This window comes from Myotis brandtii, unplaced genomic scaffold (assembly GCF_000412655.1).
Source record: "Myotis brandtii unplaced genomic scaffold, ASM41265v1 scaffold112, whole genome shotgun sequence".
In the NCBI taxonomy this organism is placed as follows: Eukaryota; Metazoa; Chordata; class Mammalia; order Chiroptera; family Vespertilionidae; genus Myotis; species Myotis brandtii.
The window spans coordinates 2,210,489-2,233,521 of NW_005353838.1; the positions used below are offsets into that span (position 1 = coordinate 2,210,489).

At 41.3% G+C, this 23,033-nt stretch overlaps 1 protein-coding gene across 1 annotated transcript in view; it reads right to left on the reverse strand.

The window, feature by feature from the left end:
- The window catches only part of STK39 (serine threonine kinase 39), a 226,408-nt gene that overhangs the window by 60,364 nt on the left and 143,011 nt on the right, over window positions 1-23,033 (reverse strand). Inside the window, exons 14-15 of the mRNA XM_014545426.1 lie at window positions 21,732-21,784; window positions 17,676-17,744 (exon numbers count right to left, since the gene is read on the reverse strand). Of these exons, the coding sequence (XP_014400912.1) occupies window positions 17,676-17,744; window positions 21,732-21,784 (122 nt within the window). The remainder of the gene's footprint in view (window positions 1-17,675; window positions 17,745-21,731; window positions 21,785-23,033) is intronic.

A 23,033-nucleotide genomic window follows, 5' to 3' on the forward strand; every position in this document is an offset into this window, starting at 1 on the left:
GCAGGAATTCCCATTTCTCTCTGGACCTCTCTTCTTGGGCCAAACAGTACACACATGTTCAGCATCCTCACAGGCAGTAGAAAAGGGTAATTTCAGCCATGGGGAAGCAGGCAGAAAACTCCAGGCTGAACACAAGTAAACTCTTTGGTAGGACCAATGACCTAGTTACCTACCCCTGAGCGTCTGTTTTCATGTCATTGTTTTTGTACCAGCACTGCTTGGGCCAGAGCAGTCACTGGAGAAGGTGACGCCCACTGCTAGCACGGAGGTGGCCGAGGGACATACGGTCAATCCCAAGGACACAGTGCTCAAGTCACTCTTCCCAGGTGGAGTTTCCACCTCCACTCCCGAAAGGGACCTGAGTTGCATTTTATTGGAGGAAACCTCAGGCTTCCTTCCATTCTCTGCCTGGTATTTCACAAAAGAAGTCTTCTATTGGACGGGAGGCCAGATGGATTGTCTCCCAAGTAGAAAGAGGAAATAACTACCACTTCCTGAGCGCCTCTCAGAGCCCAGCCATCACAATAACCACTGCAGGTAATCAACATTCAGAAGGCAACTCTCTAAGTGGGTCACTCCTGGGTGAAGAAGGCATGAGGAGAAGAGGTAACCTCCAAAGTCAGAGCCGAGTGGGGGTCTGAACCTGCGTCTGATCCAAATCCAGCACTCCTTCTCCGCCTCGAGGTCCTAGGTGTTCCAGAGTTTGAGAGTCTAATAAATAAGATGGGGATGTTCTATCAGTTTAATCACAAAAAGCAGTGAACAATGCGGAAAGCCACGTGGCCACTCAAGAGGCACATACAAATGATTCTGCTAAAATTGACCACTAACCAATCAATCTGAAATCAGTTATTTAAAGAATTTCAGGAGATGTCAGTTGAAGGAGCCTGTGTAGTAATGGAGCTTATGTAGAGTCCTGTAGGGTAATTTCTATGCCATTCACTGTTTTTATTAACCTCTACTCCTCAGAGTTTGGAAAGCTTTCCCCCTAGAAAGAAATAGTGCAGAGAGAATAAAGCCAGTAAGGGGAGGGAAGAAAAAGCAATGACCGGCACTGCCGGGGAGCTATGCCCATTTACTGACACTCTAGAGATCACTTCTGTGAGAGAGCACTGTCCCAGCTCTACGTCCAGTTCATAGGAAGGCAGGTTAGCCAACAGGACCTGGGGTACTAGGCCTGCATTCTGAACTGGAGGCCACTTGAATGGCTACTTTAATTTGGGTAATTAGAGTCTTAGTCCCTGAAAGAAAATTCACCTAATTCAACTGCAATTGATGAATTTGAAATGGCAAGTGTTACCTGAACCCGCACCGTAATTTGTATGAGAATGAGGCAATATTATGAAGTGGAAAATACACTTCACCCTCTTTGGGAACATTTGTGATGTCCGTTTGGTTACCAATTAATAATATAAAGAAATGCCTGCAGTTAGTGTCCAAACCTTGTCTTTTCTAGGAATCCTAGTTTCCTTTTGATAGAATAACTGGATTCAAAATTACTGGAAGGTATCTCTAAAGTTCTCCTGGTCCCCAAACATTAAGTTACAAGTCACTTTCAATGCCCCCGAATTTAAAGCAACCTGGTATGTGGAAGCACCATTTTGGCTTTTATTTCTCAAGTTCCCCCAGCCCACTGTCCTGTCCTGTGGTCCTGCTCCCCTCAGTCAAATGAGGATCAAGCCCGAGGCAGAAGAGTCTGAGCCCACATAAACTGCATATTTCGACTCTGCAGAATAAATGAGGCGAAGGGAAGCATCCACTTGCCTTATTTAATTGCAAAAGGGCAGGGAAGGTGCAAGATTTGTGCTTTATCTACATAGAGACTCAATCAACATTGAATGATTAGGATTTTGTTTTCACAAGGCATTATGGCAGATGGCTATTTACAAGGCCCTGCACTCTCTGGCCCCTGCATCCAGCCTGGCCTTAGTTCACGTCACCCTCCTTCACCTGTTCTGGCCACACTGGTCACCTTTCACAAAGTCCACCGTCTTCACACAAGCTGTGCCTTGCCCAGCATGGCCAGGCTGAACCGAAGACTTCACTCAGGTGCTTCTCTCTCAGAGGGGTGACCCTGCTCTTGAGTCTACCTGAGGACCCTTGTTTATTACTGTGTTCTTTATTGCACTTTGTTTTTCCTTTACAGCAGCGGTCGTCAAACGGCGGTCCGCGGACTACTGGTGGTCCGTGAGGTCCAAAAGGCTGGCGACCGCTGCTTTAGAGCACTTCTCACTATTTGTAATGTCACTTGCACCTGTGTATCATCTTGCCTGATGGCTGTTCCTCCTGCGAGACTGGGAGCTTCCTGGAGGTAAGAAGCCTGTCTGCTCAGTTCACTGGGTGCACCTAGCAGAGAGCAGACTGGATGCTTCATTCCTGAATAAATGGAGTAGGTCCGTGAGGTCCGATAGGCTGGCGACCACTGCTTTAGATCACTTCTCACTATTTGTAATGTCACCTGCACCTGTGTATCATCTTGCCTGATGGCTGCCCCTCCTGCGAGACTGGGAGCTTCCTAGAGGTAAGAACCCTGTCTGTTCAGTTCACTGGGTGCACCCAGCACAGGGCAGACTGGATGCTTCATTCCTGAATAAATGGAGTAGGGCAGCTTCAGGGCCTGGGTGACAAAGTGTGGTCGAAGGCCCTTCTCCCCACTTCTGCGTGGAGCAAGTACCACTCTGGCCCACTAAACAGGAAGTACCCTGGGCCCTCTGCAGGCAGCACCGCTGTGTGGGCACTGGGCCCCATGCTGGCTGGTGATGCTGGCGAGCGTTTTTCAGGCAGTCTCTTGGGCAGGGAGCAGAGGGGAGCCAGTGAGCCCACCGCATGGTACCCAGCACTGACAAAGTGGCTCTCGGACCCCTGGGACACATCCCTGTGGGGACACCCAGTGATATCCCAGGGGAGCAGCTGTTATAATTGGCTGAGAACCATTTAGTCGACAGACATTTGAACTGCATGAATATTTCAGATTATGTCAAAAAGCCTTAGCTGTTATATTTAACTATTGCTAATTAAGCATATAAAACCACTGTTCAGAGCTATATTAAGTGCAGAGTTCCATATTTTTGACATTTTAAAAAATCCACTCTGAAAAGAGTAACAAAAATTAATTTCTCATACCCATTCCTTACCTAATTATAATTTTCATAAACACTAAATATAAAAGCCAACTTTTTTGGAAAGAAAACCTGTGAGCTCTAGCAAGCCTACCGTGCCAGCAGCCGAGAAGCCCGTTAGAATAACCTATAGCATTTTTATGCTTCCCAAGAGTAGTGCTGTCCAAATCAAGTCCCCTAATCTGTATTCTACCTTTCTACGAGATGTTAAATTTCCAGTGCATGCCGTTCTTACCTTATCTCTCAGTTCCGTGGACAACTACAAGCATGAGAAGCAAAACAGTGAGAATGATATGTGAGGGTTTAATAGTCAGCTCATAGGGAAGGACAGCAAGGCTGGTGCCTCAGCAAGTCGCAAGCCCTTTCCTGTCCCTCTGACAGTGCATATCAGTCACGAGAAAGTGCAGTAGAATTCTGATCCGGGATCCAACCATCCAATGAAGAAATGAGTCATGAGAATATTGAGTTTCTAAAGACTCAGCTAACAATCACAAACTGGCAAGAAGTCTCAAAATCTGTTATAAATTAGCCCTCCTGGGGTCTATTACTGCAAAGATACTTTGAATCTGATACTTTCATTTCAAATAACAAACTTCTTATGGCTGACCAAGTTCCCTGCGGTGAAGATTAAGGCCATTTGCTATTAAAGAATTGGACCAAAAAAAAAATATATCTGCCTGCCAAGTTTAATGGACAGCTCCTTCTCTTTCTCCACTTTCTGCTTTAGTGTACTCTGGCCAGAGGGGTGTGCAGCCAGGGTCAAGAGTCTGCACGCACAGCTACTCAAATGCTTTCCTGACTGCAAATTCCTGTAGGTGGTTCTACTGCTCATCAGACATGGGATCCTCCAGGAAAACCTGCTTTCAAGGAATGCTTGCTATGACTTTCACAGTATACAGGGTACTTCGAAAACATTAGCTCAACAACAAAATCGGACACAAACATTGATGATACAATGGAGAAATGTAAGCCTGCTGAAAGGGACATGTTTCTCAACCGGGTGGCCATTCAGGGTCTCACCGTGTCTTAAAACCTTTGGGATGCTAAAGTGAAGGAGTGCAAAATTAGAACTAAGTTTTCTTAGGGTTGGCAAAAAGGTCCTCTTTGTTTTTTAAAAATGGTAACCAAATGCAAGATATAGGATCAAATTTAAGATTATAATGAAACATGAAGCCAAAAATGGTGATAAGCCCATATTGCATCAAAAATGTTGACCTGATTTTGTCTATTTACTCTAAAATACTTTGATTGGGTAGACAGGGAGTTCTGCTTTCTGTCATATAAGAAATCAGGAGGAGGCAGTGACTTATTTTATCTCTCCTAATAGTGTGTAAAAAAACAAGTGGCAGAGAGATTTGGTTTGGGATTATATCTATCAATCTATTAATATGCACAACTGGACATCTACTTACATCTACAATATTGTACTATTGATTGAATAGTTAAATTCATGTAAGCCCAGAGATTTCTAAAGTGGGTAAACACACGCACACATGTAAGCATGCACTATAACTAGCCAAAGACAGATCAATCTTCTAATGGAGAATACTATCAGGAAAAGAGCCATTTAATTTCAATCCTCCATACCTGGTGGTGTTAGAAAAATGTGTACTATCACAAAGACTAGGTTTCCTTTAGCACAGTAAACCTACTTTACTTCCACTGGAAAGATATTCTCTGTTACAAATAGGGACCAGTAATCTGGGGCTTACTGTAATTCAGTAGTTAGAAAGTTGGCTAGATGGAGTGCAATCTTAAGGCATATCTGATTCCAGAGTTAAAAGAAAGATGAACACATTAAAAAGAAGAATTTAACAAACTTGAAAAAAGCAAGACTCTACTGACAGTGAATAGCTAAGACTAGTCTACTAGCTGCCTCTAGTTTCACGTCAGTGAAATTAAATATAGATCTAAACTGGAGTCTAGCTGTAGCAATGTCTTAAAGAGGATCCATAAGTCCCAACTTAAGTTAATTAGAAAATCGGGGCTTACAGAGTGGTTTACTGCAGCTCTGATTCATAATCATGTAACAGAAACTGAGAACATCTTTGGGGAAATTACAGATGTTATTTTATGCTTTTTAGAACTTCCTGGAAATAACATTTGCCCATATTTTTAAAGGTAATTTTGAATTGTCCCATTCTGCCCCCTCCCCCCAAATCAGAATGTCTTTATTAACAATTCTGCCAACTTTTGTCTGAATAGCCGATCATTTTCCACTAGAATTGGCAGATAAGTAAGCACAGGGGTGGCTGTGGCAGGCAGTGGATTTAGTCACAGGAGTGGGCGGCTTATTTTGGCTTCTGACATGGCTTGTTAGGAAATTGTTTTCTTGGGGGACAGGGGAGTATGATCCCCAGATTACAAGTCCATCTGTCTGTCTGATGCAATTGAATAAACTTAAACATATATTAACCCATAGACCATTAATTTCAATTTAATGCTGAGAAAAAGAGAGAGACAGAGAGAGAGAGAGAGAGAGAGAGAGAGCGCGCACATTCGCCTAGGAGAGCAAGCTAGCTCTCTGCACATTTATTCAGGCCTTGTCCCCAGCATTCTACAGAGCAAACAGCTCTTTGGCTATTTAAATAGCAACAATGTGTGTAATTCTACTACCTCTCAAAAGAGTTCAACCAATTTAATTCATCTAGAAGTGCAAGTCATGCAAGGCATTTTTATATTAGACTAGAGGCCCGGTGCACGAAATTCGTCCCCAGAGTGGGGGGTTGGGGGGGTGTCCCTCAGTCCGGTCTGCGCCCTCTTGCAATCCGGGACTCCTCAGGTAGGGTACCTAGGCCTGGCTGGTGATCAGGGACTATTGGGGCTTTCCTTCTCCCAGATGCTAGCAGCTGGCCCCGTCCCCACCGCTGCTTGCCATCTGTGCAGCTCTGCCCCGCTGCCACCAGTCGCCTCCCTCTGCAGGCAACAGGAGCAATTGTGGGAGTACTCACTCCTTGAATCCTGCTCTACTACAACAACTGTTGTGTCTGAGTCCTTCTGCCAGGGACTGGACCTCCTTGGACACCAGGTGGAGAAGATATGAGAAGTTGTTGGAGTCTAAAGACAGTTTGCTGTTATACAGAAACTAGAGGCCCAGTGCACAAATTTGTGCACGGGTGGGGTCCCTCGGGGTGGCCTGTGGGGATTGGGCCCCAGCTCGCGCCCCCAGCCTCGTAGCCTCGCAGCCCTGCCTGGCACCCCACCTTGGCCTGGCACCATCCCCTCACTTGCTTTACCATCCCACCTGAGGGACAATCGATCGGGGCCAGGCCCCCTGCCTGGCTCCCTCAGCACCTGGGAGCTGGGCAGTGGCTCCACCCCTGACCGCTGCCGCTGGTCGCTGTCTTCAGGGTGATTAGTGGGGCGATTGGGCCCTCACTCGCACCCACCTTGGCCTGGTACTGCCCGCTTACCTGCTCCACCATCTCGCCATGGTCCCGTTCTCACTGAGGCCCATTAGGGCCGGCAGCGGCCCACTGCCAGAGCCGCTGATGCCTGCCATGATCCGCGCCAACCCCTGCTGGTCAGTGTACGTCATAGCGAGCAGTCGAAAGACCGCCCAAGGGGACAATTTGCATATTAGGCTTTTATTATATAGGATGTAAATGCTGAAGGCTACCTGCAGGGTCTGCTGCACCCTGAGCAGCAACAGTAGTTCTGATAAAAACTCTACTGGCTCAGTTTGGTAAAACTTTATACCAGTGATGATGCTCTTCCACTCATCTTCACCACTTAGACACACGCGATTTTAAAAAGTTAACTGGCACAGTTTTAAAATAAACTCCCAAAGTAAGAAGAGAATCAAAGCAGAAAAACCAAAGGAAATTAGAAAGATGATAAAATGAACTAAGTCTCCCAAGTTTACTGCAAGCAGACACTAAAGAAGTGGCCACAGAAAATCTATTATGTATGAGAATCACAAAGATGCATATTTAAAATGCAAATTTCCCGACTTTATGCCCAAGACTCCAGACTCTGCAGCTCTGGGCTGGAACCCAGAAGTGGGCACATTTAATAAGGACCCACGATGAGCTTCTGATGCAGGCACCTCACAGTCCATGCTTTGAGACAAACACTGTCACCTCAGCAAGCACTAGAGGACAGGAGCTTTTAGACCAACCACAACTCCTTCCCAAGAGGCAGGATTCAAGTCAATGTGGGAGGGAGGGAGGGAGGGAGGAAGGGAAGGAGGAAGGAAGAAGGAGGAAAAGAGGAGCAGAGAGAGAGAAAAAAAATCAATCATGGAGAGGGTATAATAATATTGTATTGTCCAAATTATCAGTTCATGAACTATTCCAGTGTTTAATTTGCTAAACAGAATTAAATGTATTCATTTATGCATGGGCATAATTACTAAGCACCTGTGTGTGGCAAGAATTGTAGAGGATAGAATAAAATAGAAGACAGGCTTGCTCTAAAGGTGCCCTCGACCTCCACACAGAGAGAAGACTACCAGGAAGTACAGCAGGATGAAGCCACGTGTCACTAAAAAATGGTAAAAATACAACTCTCTGGCATTCAAGACAAGGAAAAGATGTTCTCCAGAATCTGCTGGCGAGGGCGAGCATCAAGGAGGGCTTCATGGAGGTGGCATTTATGTCTCTTGAAAGGCAGGCAAGTATTGAACAGGATTGTCCACGTGCAGGAAATGAGTACATCAAGGACAGGGACAATGTCATGAGCCCACTGACAGGGTGTATGAGAATATCTGTAGCTCATATCAGCTCCTGGTGCTGTGATAACTAGTCAGCTAGGCTCCAAATCCATCAAAGGAAAATTATACAAATGAATGCAAAAACAGTTCCCTTCTCAGGAAACAGAAATGCCAACATCTGGCTCTAAATTCCACTTGAAGGGGAAAAAAATAGACATATGTTGATACAAAGCCAGGAAATGCTGATATAAAAACCGGGCAAAGAGCAGTTGGTAGGCACTTCTCAGGAAGTTGGCTGCCAAGCGGCATCCTTTCCTCCCTTCACTCACTGCAGCACCCTGGTCCCTGGATGGGGCATTGCTGATGGGACCTCAGCAACTTTGTAGGAACTAGTGAGCAGTCCAGGCAACTAGGAAACACCTATGGTGCTCCTTCTTTTGCTGAAGTTCTAACATTTATTCAAGAGAGACTCAAAATATCAGGTGCGTATCACAAGGTCTGAACAGAATTCAGAACTATGCTTGTCTTTTGTACATGAGTTTGTTTCCTTTCTCCCTTGTGTCTCTACGGCAGAGAAAACTTCTGATTGGTGTTCTTTCACCGGGAGGCAAAGAAAATAAGTTTTTTTCTGCTGCCTCCCTGTATCAGCCATCCTTGGGGTCCCTCGTTGAAACAACTGGAATGGGGACTCAGATTGGTCTATTTCCATCTGTCAGTCATCCCAGCCAGGCAAGATAAGTAAATTTATACATGCATAGCATCAAATTTTGCATCTTGCAAAGTTAACTGATTTTTTTGAACCCACACCCACCCAGGAGGTCTTACCCACCTTATCCGTTTTCATTTTATACAAGGCATAAGGTAGTGCTGCACTTCAACACAACAGAAGGGGTTTATTATTTCAGTTAAAGGATACTAAAGTTTTGCCTCCCCCAAATGTGCCTTTGGGGACATGGATGTTAAGCTGGTTATTACAAAAGAAAAGACCTAGAAAGAGCCTTTAACCCTCCCCCTTTCCTCCTGAGAGAGAGATGGAAAGGCCTGCCCCGGGAGAGGAGTCAGCTTATTCGCCTTAGCATCAGCCAGGAAGGGTCCGAGCAGAGGCCCCTTGGCTAGACTGACCCCAGCATCCCTCTGTCTCTGGGCTGCCTAGCGGGGACTTGTTTAACCACTGTGCTCTGCTCAGTCTGGGCTACCCGTGAACCGCCTATTTCCCCTTTGAGATCTCAGACCCTACCCCCCTTTTCTCTGATGTCCAGATGGCACACAAGCCTCAACTGCCCAATATATTTCGGGTCTCATTCTTATGGCGCCCCTGAGTGTGTATTCGTATAATATACTTTGGACATTTTCTCCTGTTAATCTCACTATTAGCTAGAGAAACTGAGCAGGCAGGAGGAAAATTATTATTTTTCAGCCCCACACAATCTAAAAACACTGCATTGAATTTCTACGTGGCTCTGCTTCTGCATAAAAGCCATCTCTATGTCACAACACCAGTTCCTTCTCAATCCAGGTCCTTCTCAATCCAAACTCTGCCTGGAGCTAGGCATCGAAGATTTTTTGTAACATCTGCTACAGTATAGTAAAGGTCATAACATTCACTGCTCTTTAACACATCCTATTGCTTTTATCAGGTCTTTCATGTTGCCTTTAAGCATTTACTCCAATTCAAGAGAAAATTCTGAAAAATTTTTTTTAATCTATTTCAATGTTATTTGTTTTATACTATGGGAGTTGAAAAAACGCACATACAAGAAATCACTGAAACCTTTATAAGCCAACTTTCTAAGCTGAACTGGACTTTTTCATGTACAGCCTTTGTCAAGTGAATGGATTTCATATTTATAAAATGCTACTTGAATCCTGTACTCTCGAAAGTGAGATTATTAAAATAATGGAATCCTATATTCCAAATCTGTTTTTAAAGTAAATATTATGAGATATCTGTATATTTCAAAATGGAATTTATCTCTAGCAAGTGTTTATGGAGTGCCTACTATGGGGGATGCAGTTTGGGGCACTGGGAACATTAGCAGTTAACAAAGCAGATAAAAATACTGGCCTTCAAGAAAATTATTCTCAAGGGAAAACCCAGTATAGTTAATAAAATAAATGAAACATATAGCCTATTCGATGGGGAGAGAGTAGGAAAAATAATAAAGGAAGGGAGGTGGGTAAATGTTTATGGAGTGCCTACTATGAGGGATGCAGTTTGGGGCACTGGGAACATTAGCAGTTAACAAGGCAGATAAAAATACTGGCCTTCAAGAAAATTATTCTCAAGGGAAAACTCAGTATAGTTAATAAAATAAATGAAACATATAGCCTATTCGATGGGGAGAGAGTAGGAAAAATAATAAAGGAAGGGAGGTGGGTAAAGTTGGGGGTGTATTGCAATTTTAACTGGCCTGGTCAGGGAAGGCCCCTTTGAGAGGCAGAATTTCAGCCCTAGGAGATACACAGGGAGAAGAAGCAAACTGCAGAAGTAAGAGAAAGTACAAAGCCAGTGTGGATGGGGTAGAATGAACAAGGGGGAGAGTAGAAGAGAGGAAGGAGGTCTGAGGAGTGACAGGGGACTGATGATGCAGGGGATGGAAAGCCATCAGAGCTTTATTTAAAGCAATAATGTGATCTGGCTTACTTTTCTTGAGATATAATTCACATGTCATAAAATTCATCCTCACCAGTGAATTCACAATTCACTGGTTTTTAGTATAGTCAGAAGGTTGTATAACCATCACCATTTCGAATTCTAGAACGTTTTCATCATCCCCCAAAAGAAACCCACACCAATAAGCGGTCCCTTCCCTTTCCTACTTGTCCCAACCACTAATCTGCTTTCTGATTCTATGGGTTTCCATATTCTGGTCATTTCATATAAATGGAATCAAAACATGTGGTCTTATGTATGTGACTTAACTCTTTACCTGCTGCTGAGGGGAGAACAGGCTGACAGGAGGCAGGAAGAGAAGCAGGGAGACCAGTGAAGAAATGAATGCAATAATTCAGCTGAGAAACGAGAGGGGCTGCAAATAAGATAGGAAGCAAGGTGGTGAGCAATGGCTGGGCCATGGGTACATTCAGATAAGCTGGATTTCGGGTAAAAGAGAAAGAAAAGTTAAAGACAGCTCTTAGGTTTTTGGCTGGAGCACCTGAGAAGATGGAGCTACCATCGGCCTAGAATGCAAGGCTACTGGACTGGCAAGTCAGGAGATGTTCATTAAATCCAGATGCCTATTAGCCTTCGAAGTGAGAACACCAAAAAGCAAGCTGGATATGAGACTGGGATTCAAAAGAGAGGACTGCATAGAGATGTAAATTTGGGAGATAGAGAATGGAAGGCAATTAATACCATGAAACTAGAGGAGACTGTCAAGGAGTAATGATTAGAGAAAAGAGGAGAGGTAAGGAAAGAGTCGCTGAACATGTCAACATTCAGAGGTCATATAAATGAGAAGGAATCAACAAAAAAGATTGAGAAAAAACACCAGAATGATGGGAGAACAAAGAGAGAATAAAGTCTTAAAAATCAAATGAAAAAAACTTATCATGGAGGAGGGCATTGTCAACTATGCCCAATGCTGCTGATAGTCAAGTGAGATAAGAACCGAGAATTAACCACTGGATTTAGGAGTGTGGCAGTCATTCACAGGCCGCCTAACTTCTTCCTCTGCCCTAGCCTCACCTTTGCATGTGCCATGTCATCTGCCAGGCAGTGTTTTACCCAGATATGGCTTTGAAAGAAAAAATGGTGTGAAGATGGGAGGACAAAGGACTGACTGGAATGGGTTCAAAAGACAATGGTAGGAAAAGAATTGAAGTGAGCAGGAGGGGCAAGCAATTCTTTTGAGGAGGTTAGCTGTAATGGGAAGTGAGGCAGGAGGGGGCTTTTTTCAAAATGTGAGAAATAAAAACATTCATATGCTGGTGGGACAAATTCAGTAACAGAAATACATGATAAGGGAGGGAGCAGAGAATTGCTGAGAGGTTAGAGGAGACAGAATTGAACACATTTTATCTGTTTGTCTACTAATGCAGGAAAATCACGTAAGGAAGGACACAAGCTTTCTTCTTTTTTTCCAGGAGACACAAAAGCAACCATTACTTAAATTTATCTGGATCTGTTTTTCAAGGCTGAAGGCATCAAGTTAATTGTACAGAGAATGTCAGGGTTATACTCGAGCTTGGAATAAAAAGATTTAAGTTAAAGGACCATGACAAGTTCCAATACCTCAGAAACTTCTTTTGACCTCCCTTTTTCATCCATAAAATACTGATGAAAAATAATCTATACTTTATAGAATTGATGTGATGATCAATGAAATATACAAATGTTATTTGTAACTCTTAGGTGTGATATCCCTATAAGGTATCGGCAATCCTACTCAATAAGGCAGACCACATACTCGGTCTGACTCCAACATTACAGAGTTTAGATCTAAGAAGTGGGGGGAGGGAAGCAATATAAAAAAGGGAAGAAAAAAAAACGTAGGGAGAATGACTAAATAAAATCATGGAAAATAGAAGCTTTCTGGTACTGTATTGAAAACACACTCAATTAATTGTTCATGAAGTATGCCTGAATTCCCACCTTTAAAAAACTCAATAACTGATTTATTTTTGTTGCCCATATCAGGGGAAAGATAACCCCAAAAAATTATTGCTAAGACCTATGTCAGAGTTTATTCTTTGTTTTCTACTAGGAATTTTATGGTTCCAAGTCTTACATATAAATTTTTAATTATTTTGAGTTTACTTTTTTGTATATTGTATAAGAAAGTGGTCCAGTTTCATTTTTTTGCATGTATCTGCTCAGTTTTCCCAACACCACTTATTGAAGAGACTGTCATTTCCCCATTGCATATTATTGCCTCCTTTGCCGTAGATTAACTGATGATATAAATGTGAGTTTATTTCTGAGCTCTTATTTCTGTTCCATTGATCTATGTGTCTGTTTTTGTGCCATTACTATAATGCTTTGATTACTATAAATTTTAGCACAGTTTGAAATCAAAGACTATGATATCTCCGACTTTGTTCTTCTTTTTCAAGAGTTCTTTGGCTATGGGGATCTTTTGTGGTTTCATATAAATTTTAAGGTTATTTTTTCTAGTTTACTGAAAAAAAAATGCCATTGGTATTTTGATAGGGATTGCATTGAATCTATAGAATGCTTTGGGACATCATTCCAGTCCATAAACTTGGTATATCCTTCCATTTATTTGTTTCATCTTCAATTCCTTTCATCCATGTCTTACAGTTTTCAGAGCACAGGTTTTTTTTTTACCTCTTTGGTTAAATTTGTTCCTAAGTATTTTAGTCTTTTTGATGTAACTCTAAATGGAATTATTTTCCTAATTTCTCTTTCGGATAGTTTGTTATTAGTGTATAGAAATGCAACAGATTACTGCATCAAACTAAAAAGCTTTTGCACAGTGAAGGAAACCATCAAAAACAACAATAACAAAAGGCCTACTGAATGGAATATTTGCAAATCATACATCCAATAAGGGATTATTATCCAAAGTATATTAAAAAACTCATACAACTTAATAGCAAAAAACAATTAAATTAAAAAATGGGCAGAAGATCTGAATAAATAACTTCATAGAAGATATACCAATGGCCAATAAATATATGAAAAGATGCTCAAGATCACTAATCATCAGGAAAATGCAAATCAAAACCACAATGAAATATCACCTCATACCTCAGAATGACTATTATAAAAAAGTCAACAAATAATAAGTGTTGGCAAGGATGTGGATAAAAGAGAACCCTCATGCACTATTGGTGGGATTGTAAACTGAGGCAGATACTGTGAAAAACAGTATGGAGGTTCCTCAAAAAATTAAAAATAGAACTACCATGATCCAGCAATTTCACTTTTAGAAGAAAACAAAAACACGATTTTAAAGAGATATATGCATTCCTATGTTCATGCAGCATTATTTACAATAGCCAAGGTATGGAAGCAATCTAGGTGTGCATCAATGTGTGAATGGAAATAGATGATGAGATGGGTAGTTAGATTGCTTCCATATCTTGGTTACTGTAAATAATGCTGCAGTGAACATAGGAGTGTATATATCCATACATACACACACACATATGTATGCTATACATATGTATAGATAATGAAATATTACTCAGCATAAAAAAGAATGAAATATTGCCATTTGTGACAACACTGATAAACCCATAAAGTATTACATTAAGTGAAATAGGTCAGATAGAGAAAGACAAATACCACATAGCTTCACTTATACAGGATGGGGCAAAAGTAGGTTTACAGTTGTTTGTATGGAAAATAATAACAAATAAGTAATAATATAATAATAAACTCTTTGTCTCATGTATTCACAATTGTAAACCTACTGTTGTACGGGGAATCTAAAAAACAAACAAAACAGACTCATAGATATGGAGAAGAAACTAATGTTCGCTAGAGAGGAGGGGAAGAGGTGGGTGAAGAAGTCAAGGGGAATAAGAGGTACAAACTTCCAGTTATAAAATAAACTAGAGGCCCAGTGCATGAAAATGCATGCACTGGAGGGGGGTCCCTCGGCCCAGCCTGCCCCCTCTCACAGTCCGGGAGCCCTCAGGAGCGGGAGGTGACCCAACAGTCAGGGGAAGGCGACACCTCCATCACACCTCTGCTGCTGCCACTGACAGCAGCGCAAGCCTCGGCCGGCCCTGGTTACCTGAGCCTCGGGCGGCCCTGGGCAGCTGGGGGGCTGAGGGGACTTGGGGACTCCAGAGGCAGGTGTGCGGAGCTGCTGTGCTCGCCTGGGGGTGGGCCTGGCCTTGCCGTGCACCTGCTGCTCCAGCGGGGCTGAGGGGACTGGGCACCACCATCTTCTGGCTGTGGGTGCCTCCATCTTTGAGGACGGGGCAGTCAATTAGCATATTCCCTCCTTTTTAGCTGTGGGCGCTGCCATCTTTGCGACAGTGGGAGGGTCAATTAGTATATTCCCTCTTTATTAGATAGGATAAGTCACACATATACAATGTACAGCATAGGGAATATAGCCAATAGTATCATAAAAACTGCATAATGGTGAGTGATGGTTACTCTACTTGTGGTGATCACAATGCAAAGTACATAAACATTGAATCACTATGTTGTACACCTGAAACTAATATTGTATGTCAGCTCTACTTTAATAAAAATTAAAAATACCCAACAACCACCACAACAACAAAAAACCCTCAGCAACTAAAAAATCCTCTAGAGTCAGCTGAGCATGAGGCAAAAGAGAGAACACTAAATTTCACTGTAGTACCTAAAGCAAGACCATGCTTAGACAAAGATGTAACCTAATATCTTTTCACAAATCTCTTTTATTCTCCATGTTCCAAACATCTGCCAGAATCAAATCAAATCAAAAGATCATTTGACCTTTGACTTCTTGCCCAATAGGAGACATGAATAGGTGTTTTTAAAAAGGTTTTTTTGATTATTGTTTTCATGTATTAATTTACCTAGGAACTATTAACATAAAGAACTCTGATATGAAATTTATCATAGATGCTTAAGTTGAACTGACCTTTTTACCCAGCTCAGAAAACTTAGCTAAAAACTCTGTTGGCCATGAGCTCTCACAAGATTTTAAAGGAAAGTGTGAAAGAAAGAATACATAAGGAGATACACATAAATGCTTTCCTTTAAAATACCTATCACCTAGCCCTAGCTGGTTTGGCTCAGTGGATAAAGTGTCGGCCTGCAGACTGAAGGGTCCCAGGTTCAGTTTCAGTCAAGGGCACATGCCCAGGTTGCGGGCTCGAGCTCCAATGTGGGGTGTGCAGGAGGCAACTGATTGATGACTCTCTCTCATCACTGATGTTTCTATCTCTCTCCTTTTCCCTTCCTCTCTGAAAACAATAAAAATATTTTTTAAAATAAATAAATAAATAAAATACCTATCTCCTTACACATGCACCACTTGGTAGAAGAATCAGAGCTTCCTTGTGAAATCATGTGTACACTTCACATATAATTAATAGGAAAAAAGCTTAATTTTTCTAATTAAAAAGGTATTTATGTATTCTTACATTTATGAACTACTATTTGTATATCAGTAATATATTAGAAACTGATTCTTTAGCCAGAATTCTAACATTCCACTAAAAACCCAGTTACTCGGATTTAAACAAAATCATCCTATACAGTAGGTCCTAGGGTTACATCAGAGATCCGTTCCTACAGCGCAACGTAACGCGATTTTCACCGTAAGTCGGAACCCACCTACATAAGCACCTACGTCACTCACATGGAACACATACACAGCAGTAATTAAATGAAACAGTAAAAAAAAATTTAAAAGAAAGATAACAATTCCTGACCTTTACTTGTGGTAAATAAATAATAAAAAACATAAAGCACATATGTACATACGTTGAAATGACGGAACTTTTTTTTATATATAAATAAACGGGAGATAGCGACATAACCACGAAACGACATACGTCGAGTCTGTCGTAACCCAAGGACAGTCTGTATAATAAAAGCCCAGCAACTGAATGGTGGATAGACCAGTTGCTATGATGCGCACTGACCACCAGGGGGCAGATGCTCAACACAGAAGCTGCCCCCTGGTGGTCAGTGCACTCCCACAGCGGGGAGCAGCTGCTCAGAGGGTGGGTCCACAGCCATTTGGCTGACCAGGATGAGCAGCGCTCCCACAGCGGGCCAATTCCCGCAGGCCACGCCCCCCACCAGTGTACAAATCCCATGCCCCAGGCCTCTAGTTCATTTTATAATGATCTATGTCATAGAGTTCATAGGAAGAAATTATTGTGATAGGTGAGTATCTCTGCTTCAAGCGCCCTCTCAATCACATACTTCAGCATTATTGGGGAAGTGATGCTTCTTAGTTAAAACATATCATTTAAGAGGCCTGAGCCATTTCAAGCATTGGTTTTGATTTGAATATTTTTGAAGAAAGTTTTATTATATTACATATTTCTCTAATATGTTATTATAATTAACAATAAAATTAATATAATGTCATAATTAACCTTAATATAATGTTAAGTCATCTGGATTACTTAGGGACATCATTTTGAATATCCGGCAATAGGCTGAATTATAAAATCTTCATAACTAAGAATTTGCTGAGGAATGTGGAGCCATTCACCCTTGCCCTAGGTAGAATCAGACTATACTTTTTCTTAGAAGGCAGTGTCTGTCTCTTACAGCCTTTCTGCCTCCGTCGCCTTGTCAGGAGGCCACCTGTCATTTCTTGCTCCCATCCTGTAACTGTTGTTTAGCAAGCTTCTCTGTTTCCATGGAGCTGTCTTTTGATTCTGAAAGTGGCAGAAAGAGCCCTAGTTTCAAAGTGAAGTGGGCCTGCCACAACCCAGCAGTATGGCCCTGGATAAACCACTCATCACTTTAGGAATTTGCTTCCTTGTCTACACAGAACCAGCCTGAATGATCTTTAAGTCCCACCTTAAGACTTTATGAAGAATCTTGCTAAGGACTGAAAAAAACTAACATCTAAGCGTATTAAAACTCTGTCCAAAGAAAGAACAGAGAAACTCTCATAAAAGGACCCAGAGGTCCCCATACTTTGGAGCACAGAATCTGTAACCTTGTATTTTTGTTGTCATGGACTTTTGGGTCTTACTTCTGAGTTCTTTGTTATGTTTCCAACAAGTGACGTTCCTTATTGACTAAATCACATCCAGATAAATGGGACAGAATGACATAAAGGAGTTTTTAAAAAAGAAAATTAAATGACTCTTAAATGTATGTCCTTCACATAAAATATGAGAACGCAAAAAGATTTTCAAAAAGCACAGAATACATTATACCTTTATGAAAACTTTGCTTCTAAATGCATTTCCATGTGATATATCAACAAAATGACACTGCATACTAAAAAGTGATTTACCTATAACTACATCATGACCATCAACCAAGCCAGCAGAGAAGAGCTCCTGAGAAACGCCATCTGCTGTATCTGTCCAAATAGGAAATGAATATGTATTAGTAACAAAAAAAATCAGCAATCCAGTACAATGTAAAATATATTTTTTTAATTTACAAAAATTACTCACATGTGTTTTAATTCAACAATTCAGATTCTATCAGGAGGAAAAAAAATCCCTGCCATGTACTTGCATCGTGTTATTTATTCAACAGAAGTTACACAAAATTATTGTTTCATTTCTCTGGCCCGTTGGCTACTGTCTTAATTAATCCTCAAGTGCACCTCTAAATTAATCCTGAAATGCACCTCTAGATTTTCTCTCATAGCTGGTCCCTATGGCACTGCTTTTCCTTCTTCCCGAGGTCAGTTCCAGCCAGCATCAATCCTTTTCTATCATTAGTAGCTACTGAGTCAGAATTTATGGCAAAGGCTAAAAAGGTAACATTTGATACAACCTTATATTTGGTACAAACATCCTATGAGTTTGTTGGACTATAAGATGAGCTATTTAAGAAACTCCTTTAACATGACACTGATCACTTGATAGCAACAGATTCATTTTTTTTAGAAAATGTGGTTGAATAAAAGAATATATTTCTCAGTGATAAGTGTCAGGAGTTCGCAATCTCATAAAGATGAGACTGAACAGGCTATAGCAAGTAAATATGGCTGAAATTACTTAATTGAAAGGCTATGAATGAACATGATAATAGTGAGAAGTCTGCTTGAAGACCTTGTAAAGAGAAACTAAATTTGCAATGTGCTCAAAAGAACCATTATGAACCCCAATGTTTTTATATGGGAGATGATGTGATCCCCATGGCCTTCTTATATTCTCACAAACACCAGGAACTGTAGGCGGATAAAAAGAAACCAGCTTAGTAGCAACGCAGATGGACTTTTGACTTTTAAAGTCTTCTAAAGTCAGGGAAAATGTGCAAGCACAGCTGCTGAATCAAGCAAACATCTAAACTGAACTGCAGTTTGCTATGACACAGGCTGCCTTCAACACAGACAGTGTTTCCTTGTAAATCTGTGTTTTAGATATTGCAATTGTGTGAATGGGTGTGTATGCATGCCCATGCAATCAAGTAATTTGAGGCATAATGATCTTTCAAAATTCTTGGGCTTTAAAGGGCTCAGCCTGGTGTCTGACACATAGTAATTACTCAAAAAATAAAACTGTGGTGATGATGGAACAGCAAAGGTCATCAAAACACATCTTACACTCGTGCACTCTTTCTCCTTTCATGCATGGCCCGAATTCCCAAATGTTTATAAAAACTTGGGAGCCAACGTACGTTCTATGTACTTCCAAGAAATTGTGGTATTCTATCATTTCACTCATCCTATTTCATGATGAATGAAATAAAACGGAAATAAAAAATAAATACTTAGAAATCTTACTAAACTATAAAGTTCCATATAAGGTGGGCTTATCTTGGACCTTGTCCTTACTGCTGGAAAATACCTTATACAATTCTTTTAGGAATAAAATGATCCCCTTCCATGAAACCTCGGGCAGAGCAACTAACGAAAGGTTCCACTCTGAAGGTGACTTGGCTTTATGAAGCCAGCTAGAACAGTCAGCCTCACCATCTCCAGCTTCCTGGATGCACCCAGAAACTTCAGGAAAAGAAGCCTAATGAATTAAAGGACTTACTAGAGCACACAGCAGGCAGTCATTATATTTCTACTAGAGGCCCGATATGTGAAATTCATGCAAGAGTAGGCCTTCGCAGCCCCGGCTGCCTCGGCCCTCCCAGCCCAGGCTTCGTCCGGAAGGTTGTCCGGATGGTTGTTCCACACTGTTAGGCTGTTTGGTCGATTTGCATATTATGCTTTTATTATTATAGACTGACTGATCATCTGCTAAGGCATCTGAATGTGTTACCATCATCTCTAAAGTAAGACCTTGCACTTGAGTAAGGAGCTGTAATCACAGAATGCAGTTAAACATGGGAACAGTCGAAGTCACATTGAGGGCTAGCACTTAACAGAACCTGAGCAAATGGCATTCACAAGTAGTTAAAGTGTACAGCATCGTCTACTAGTTTCAGGACTCCTGGGTCCCAAACGAGTCATATTAAAATAGCCAGCAGATCATGCTGGCTGGCCAAAAATGGAAATGTTCCATGTTTGTGTATGTGCCATTAAGCAGTTATTTTGTATGCACATAAGTAATATATCAGTAATAGAATAGAAACAGGAAAGTAAATGGTAATTTATGTTTCTTTAAGCTGCTTAACATTCCTGATGTGTAAACAAGTTAACTAATCATGTATGCTCTGGTTTCCAGAGCATAGAGCAGCATAATGAATACAAAGGGCTTACCCTCAAGGGAGGACAGAGAATATTGGATACGTTCATGTTATATATTCTAGCCATAGGTACACATTTGTGTGTGTATACAACACAGACATAGTACACCTGTTGTGTGCACGCACAGAGGTAGTGCAGACAACGTCTGAAACGCAGGCAGCATCAGCAATCAGAGGTACAGGGATATATCCACGGTGTTTCCGTTACTAACAGGCCTGTGCTCACTGCCCAGGGAAGGTCAGTCATCATCTAGAAGCCAACGCTATGGTTTCTGTCTGGGCAATAGAAGCCAAGACTCTTGATCTAACTATGACAAACGAGGCTGCCAATGCCAGCACACAAAGCCAGGTAATGCTCATAGGGCTGTCTTATCCGCAAACATCCTCCACTCAGAAATTCATTTCTTTGTTAGCTCTTTAAATTAAAATTGATTTTTATTGCCATCTTCGATTTAAAACAATCAGTTGGAAAGAACAAACCTTAAAATAAGAATCTGTTCTTTTACCTACTGTATTTGAAACACTGATTATGAAATTACTAGATTTTATCAATGCATTGACTGGTCAATATTTTTATATTATAACAAAATAATTTTTTTGATAACAGAAACCGGCACCATACAATTTCACAGACTGAGTCTTAAATTGTCAAAGATGGATGTTCCCAGAGAGGTCAGTGAGCAAATTCATTAGGGCCTTAGTTACATTATTTTGTAAAAGGTTCTTCAAACGTTATTTTAATTCAAATATGAAGGAAATCATTAGATCTCTGTGCTTACATGAACCAGAGATCAGAGTCAGTGAGTCCAGACCGTGTGTGGCCCAGGAACATATTTTGTTTGCTGGCAGGGTTTTTAAACTCTGAACTTAAATGTAATTATAATTTCAGCTTTTAAAGTATGTATACATTTTTGGGAACACATTGTATATAAGCTAATAATACTATTTTTATTCTGTGTATAAGATCTCCATGTAAATTGTGATTGATTAATAAATGAAGTGTATTTGGTAAAATTTTGCAAACCCAGAAGTACAAGACTTTTTAATTTTTTGTGAGCTTACCAATTATGCCTGTAGCAAACAGAGGCGACAGACACTCCCCAACACAGGCTTTGTGTAGTCTGAACTGAGTACAGAGGCCAAGCATGGTATCACTGTTTGCTGCTCAACCCTCATCAGAACTGCTATATCATCCTCAATGCTCTCATAATAATATCCTTTAGACCCTGCATCAGCATGCCACTACTTCATTTCATGACTGAGCTAATATGCTTAATTTACACACACACACGTAGCACATGTCACTGGAATTCATGAAGTCAATAGTGGTTCAGCAAATAGCAGTGTGGTGATTATAGTGGGAAGGGGGTGGGAAGAAAAGGGGGTCCTAATATATGGTTGTAGGCAAACGGTGCAATATACAGATCACGTAACAGAAACCAACACCTGAAACCTACTGGTATATATTCACGTGGACCAATGTCATCCCAATTAATTTAATAAATATTAAAAAATAGTGGTCCCATTTGGAATCCCTAAAATTATTATAAGTCTTTCCTTCCCTCTCTCCCTCATTCATTCCTTCCTTTGTTTTTAGAGAAAGCATTTTTGAATAGCAAATTATAAACATGTGCTTGTAATTAATTTTTGAAACGTTCTTTGTAGCAATAAGATAATAATTTCAATTAAAACTCACCTCTTCCTGGAGTAAACTCAAATCGTATATCATTAAGTTCCTTTCTGGAATTTCTGAAATAAATAACATATAGCATATTAAAATCTAATAAGCAGAGTTTAATCAAAGTAAATGTATTACAATTTTTAAAAGATGCTACTAACATGTAGATAGCGTTTTACAGTCTCAGGTTACCTCTAAATACTTCCTTAACTGAAAGTGATAGTTATGACAATAATAAAGGAAGATATTTGTTTAATTGGTTGAATTGACCTTATAGAAACCCATTCATATCACAAAATTCCAAAAATAAAACATTCATTTAATAAATCTACACTAAATTAGTAACCTTAGATATAATTTCATAATAGAAAATTTCAGAAGCTTTTAGTTTAGAATGATATTCAATACATTTTTCATATTTTTCTGAGAAAATAGTATTGTATCAACTTCCTAAAAAGTGAAACAAACAGACAAGATAGGTGTGGCACTGAAGTTCATGACAGCACTACACATTAAATCATACAACAAAATGCCCAGAGTAAGGTACATATTCCATGGTTATATTTTTTTAATCTAAACAGAGGGGACCTGAATGTTGTGAAATTACCCACTGAATATATAAAACCCTATTTAAGTAAATATAAAATACTTACATAAACTATAACATATACATACTGGGTGGGATAAAAGTAGGTTTACAGTTGTGAGTTTATGAAACACAGAGTTTATTCTTCTATTATTATTTATTAACTAGAGGCCCGGTGCGCAGAATTCATGCACAGGAGGGGGGGGTGCCCTCAGCCCAGCCTGCACCCTCTCCAATCCGGGACCCCTCGGGGGATGTCCGACTGCCGGTTTAGGCTCGATCCTGGGGCTAGTGCCTAAACTGGCAGTCGGACATCCCTTTCACAATCCTGGACCGCTGGCTCCTAATCGCTCACCTGCCTGCCTGCCTGGTTGCCCCTAACTGCCCCCCCCATTGGCCTGATTGCCCCTCATACCTCTGCATGCTGGCCTGGTTTCCCCTAACTAACCCCTGCTGCAGGCCAGGTCGCCCCCAACTGCCCCCTCCCTGCTGGCCTGGTTGCTCCTAACTGCCCCCCCTTTGCCGGCCTGGTCGCCCCTAAATGCCCCCCACTGCCATCCTGGTCACCCCCAACTGCCCACCCCCACTGGCCTAGTCACCCCTCACTTGGTCGCCTCTTACTGCCCCCTCCTCCTGGCCTGGTTGCCCCCAACTGCCACCCTCTGCTGGCCTGGTCACCCCTAACTGCCGCCCCTGCTGGCCTGGTTACCCCCCACTGCCCCCCCCCCCCACCC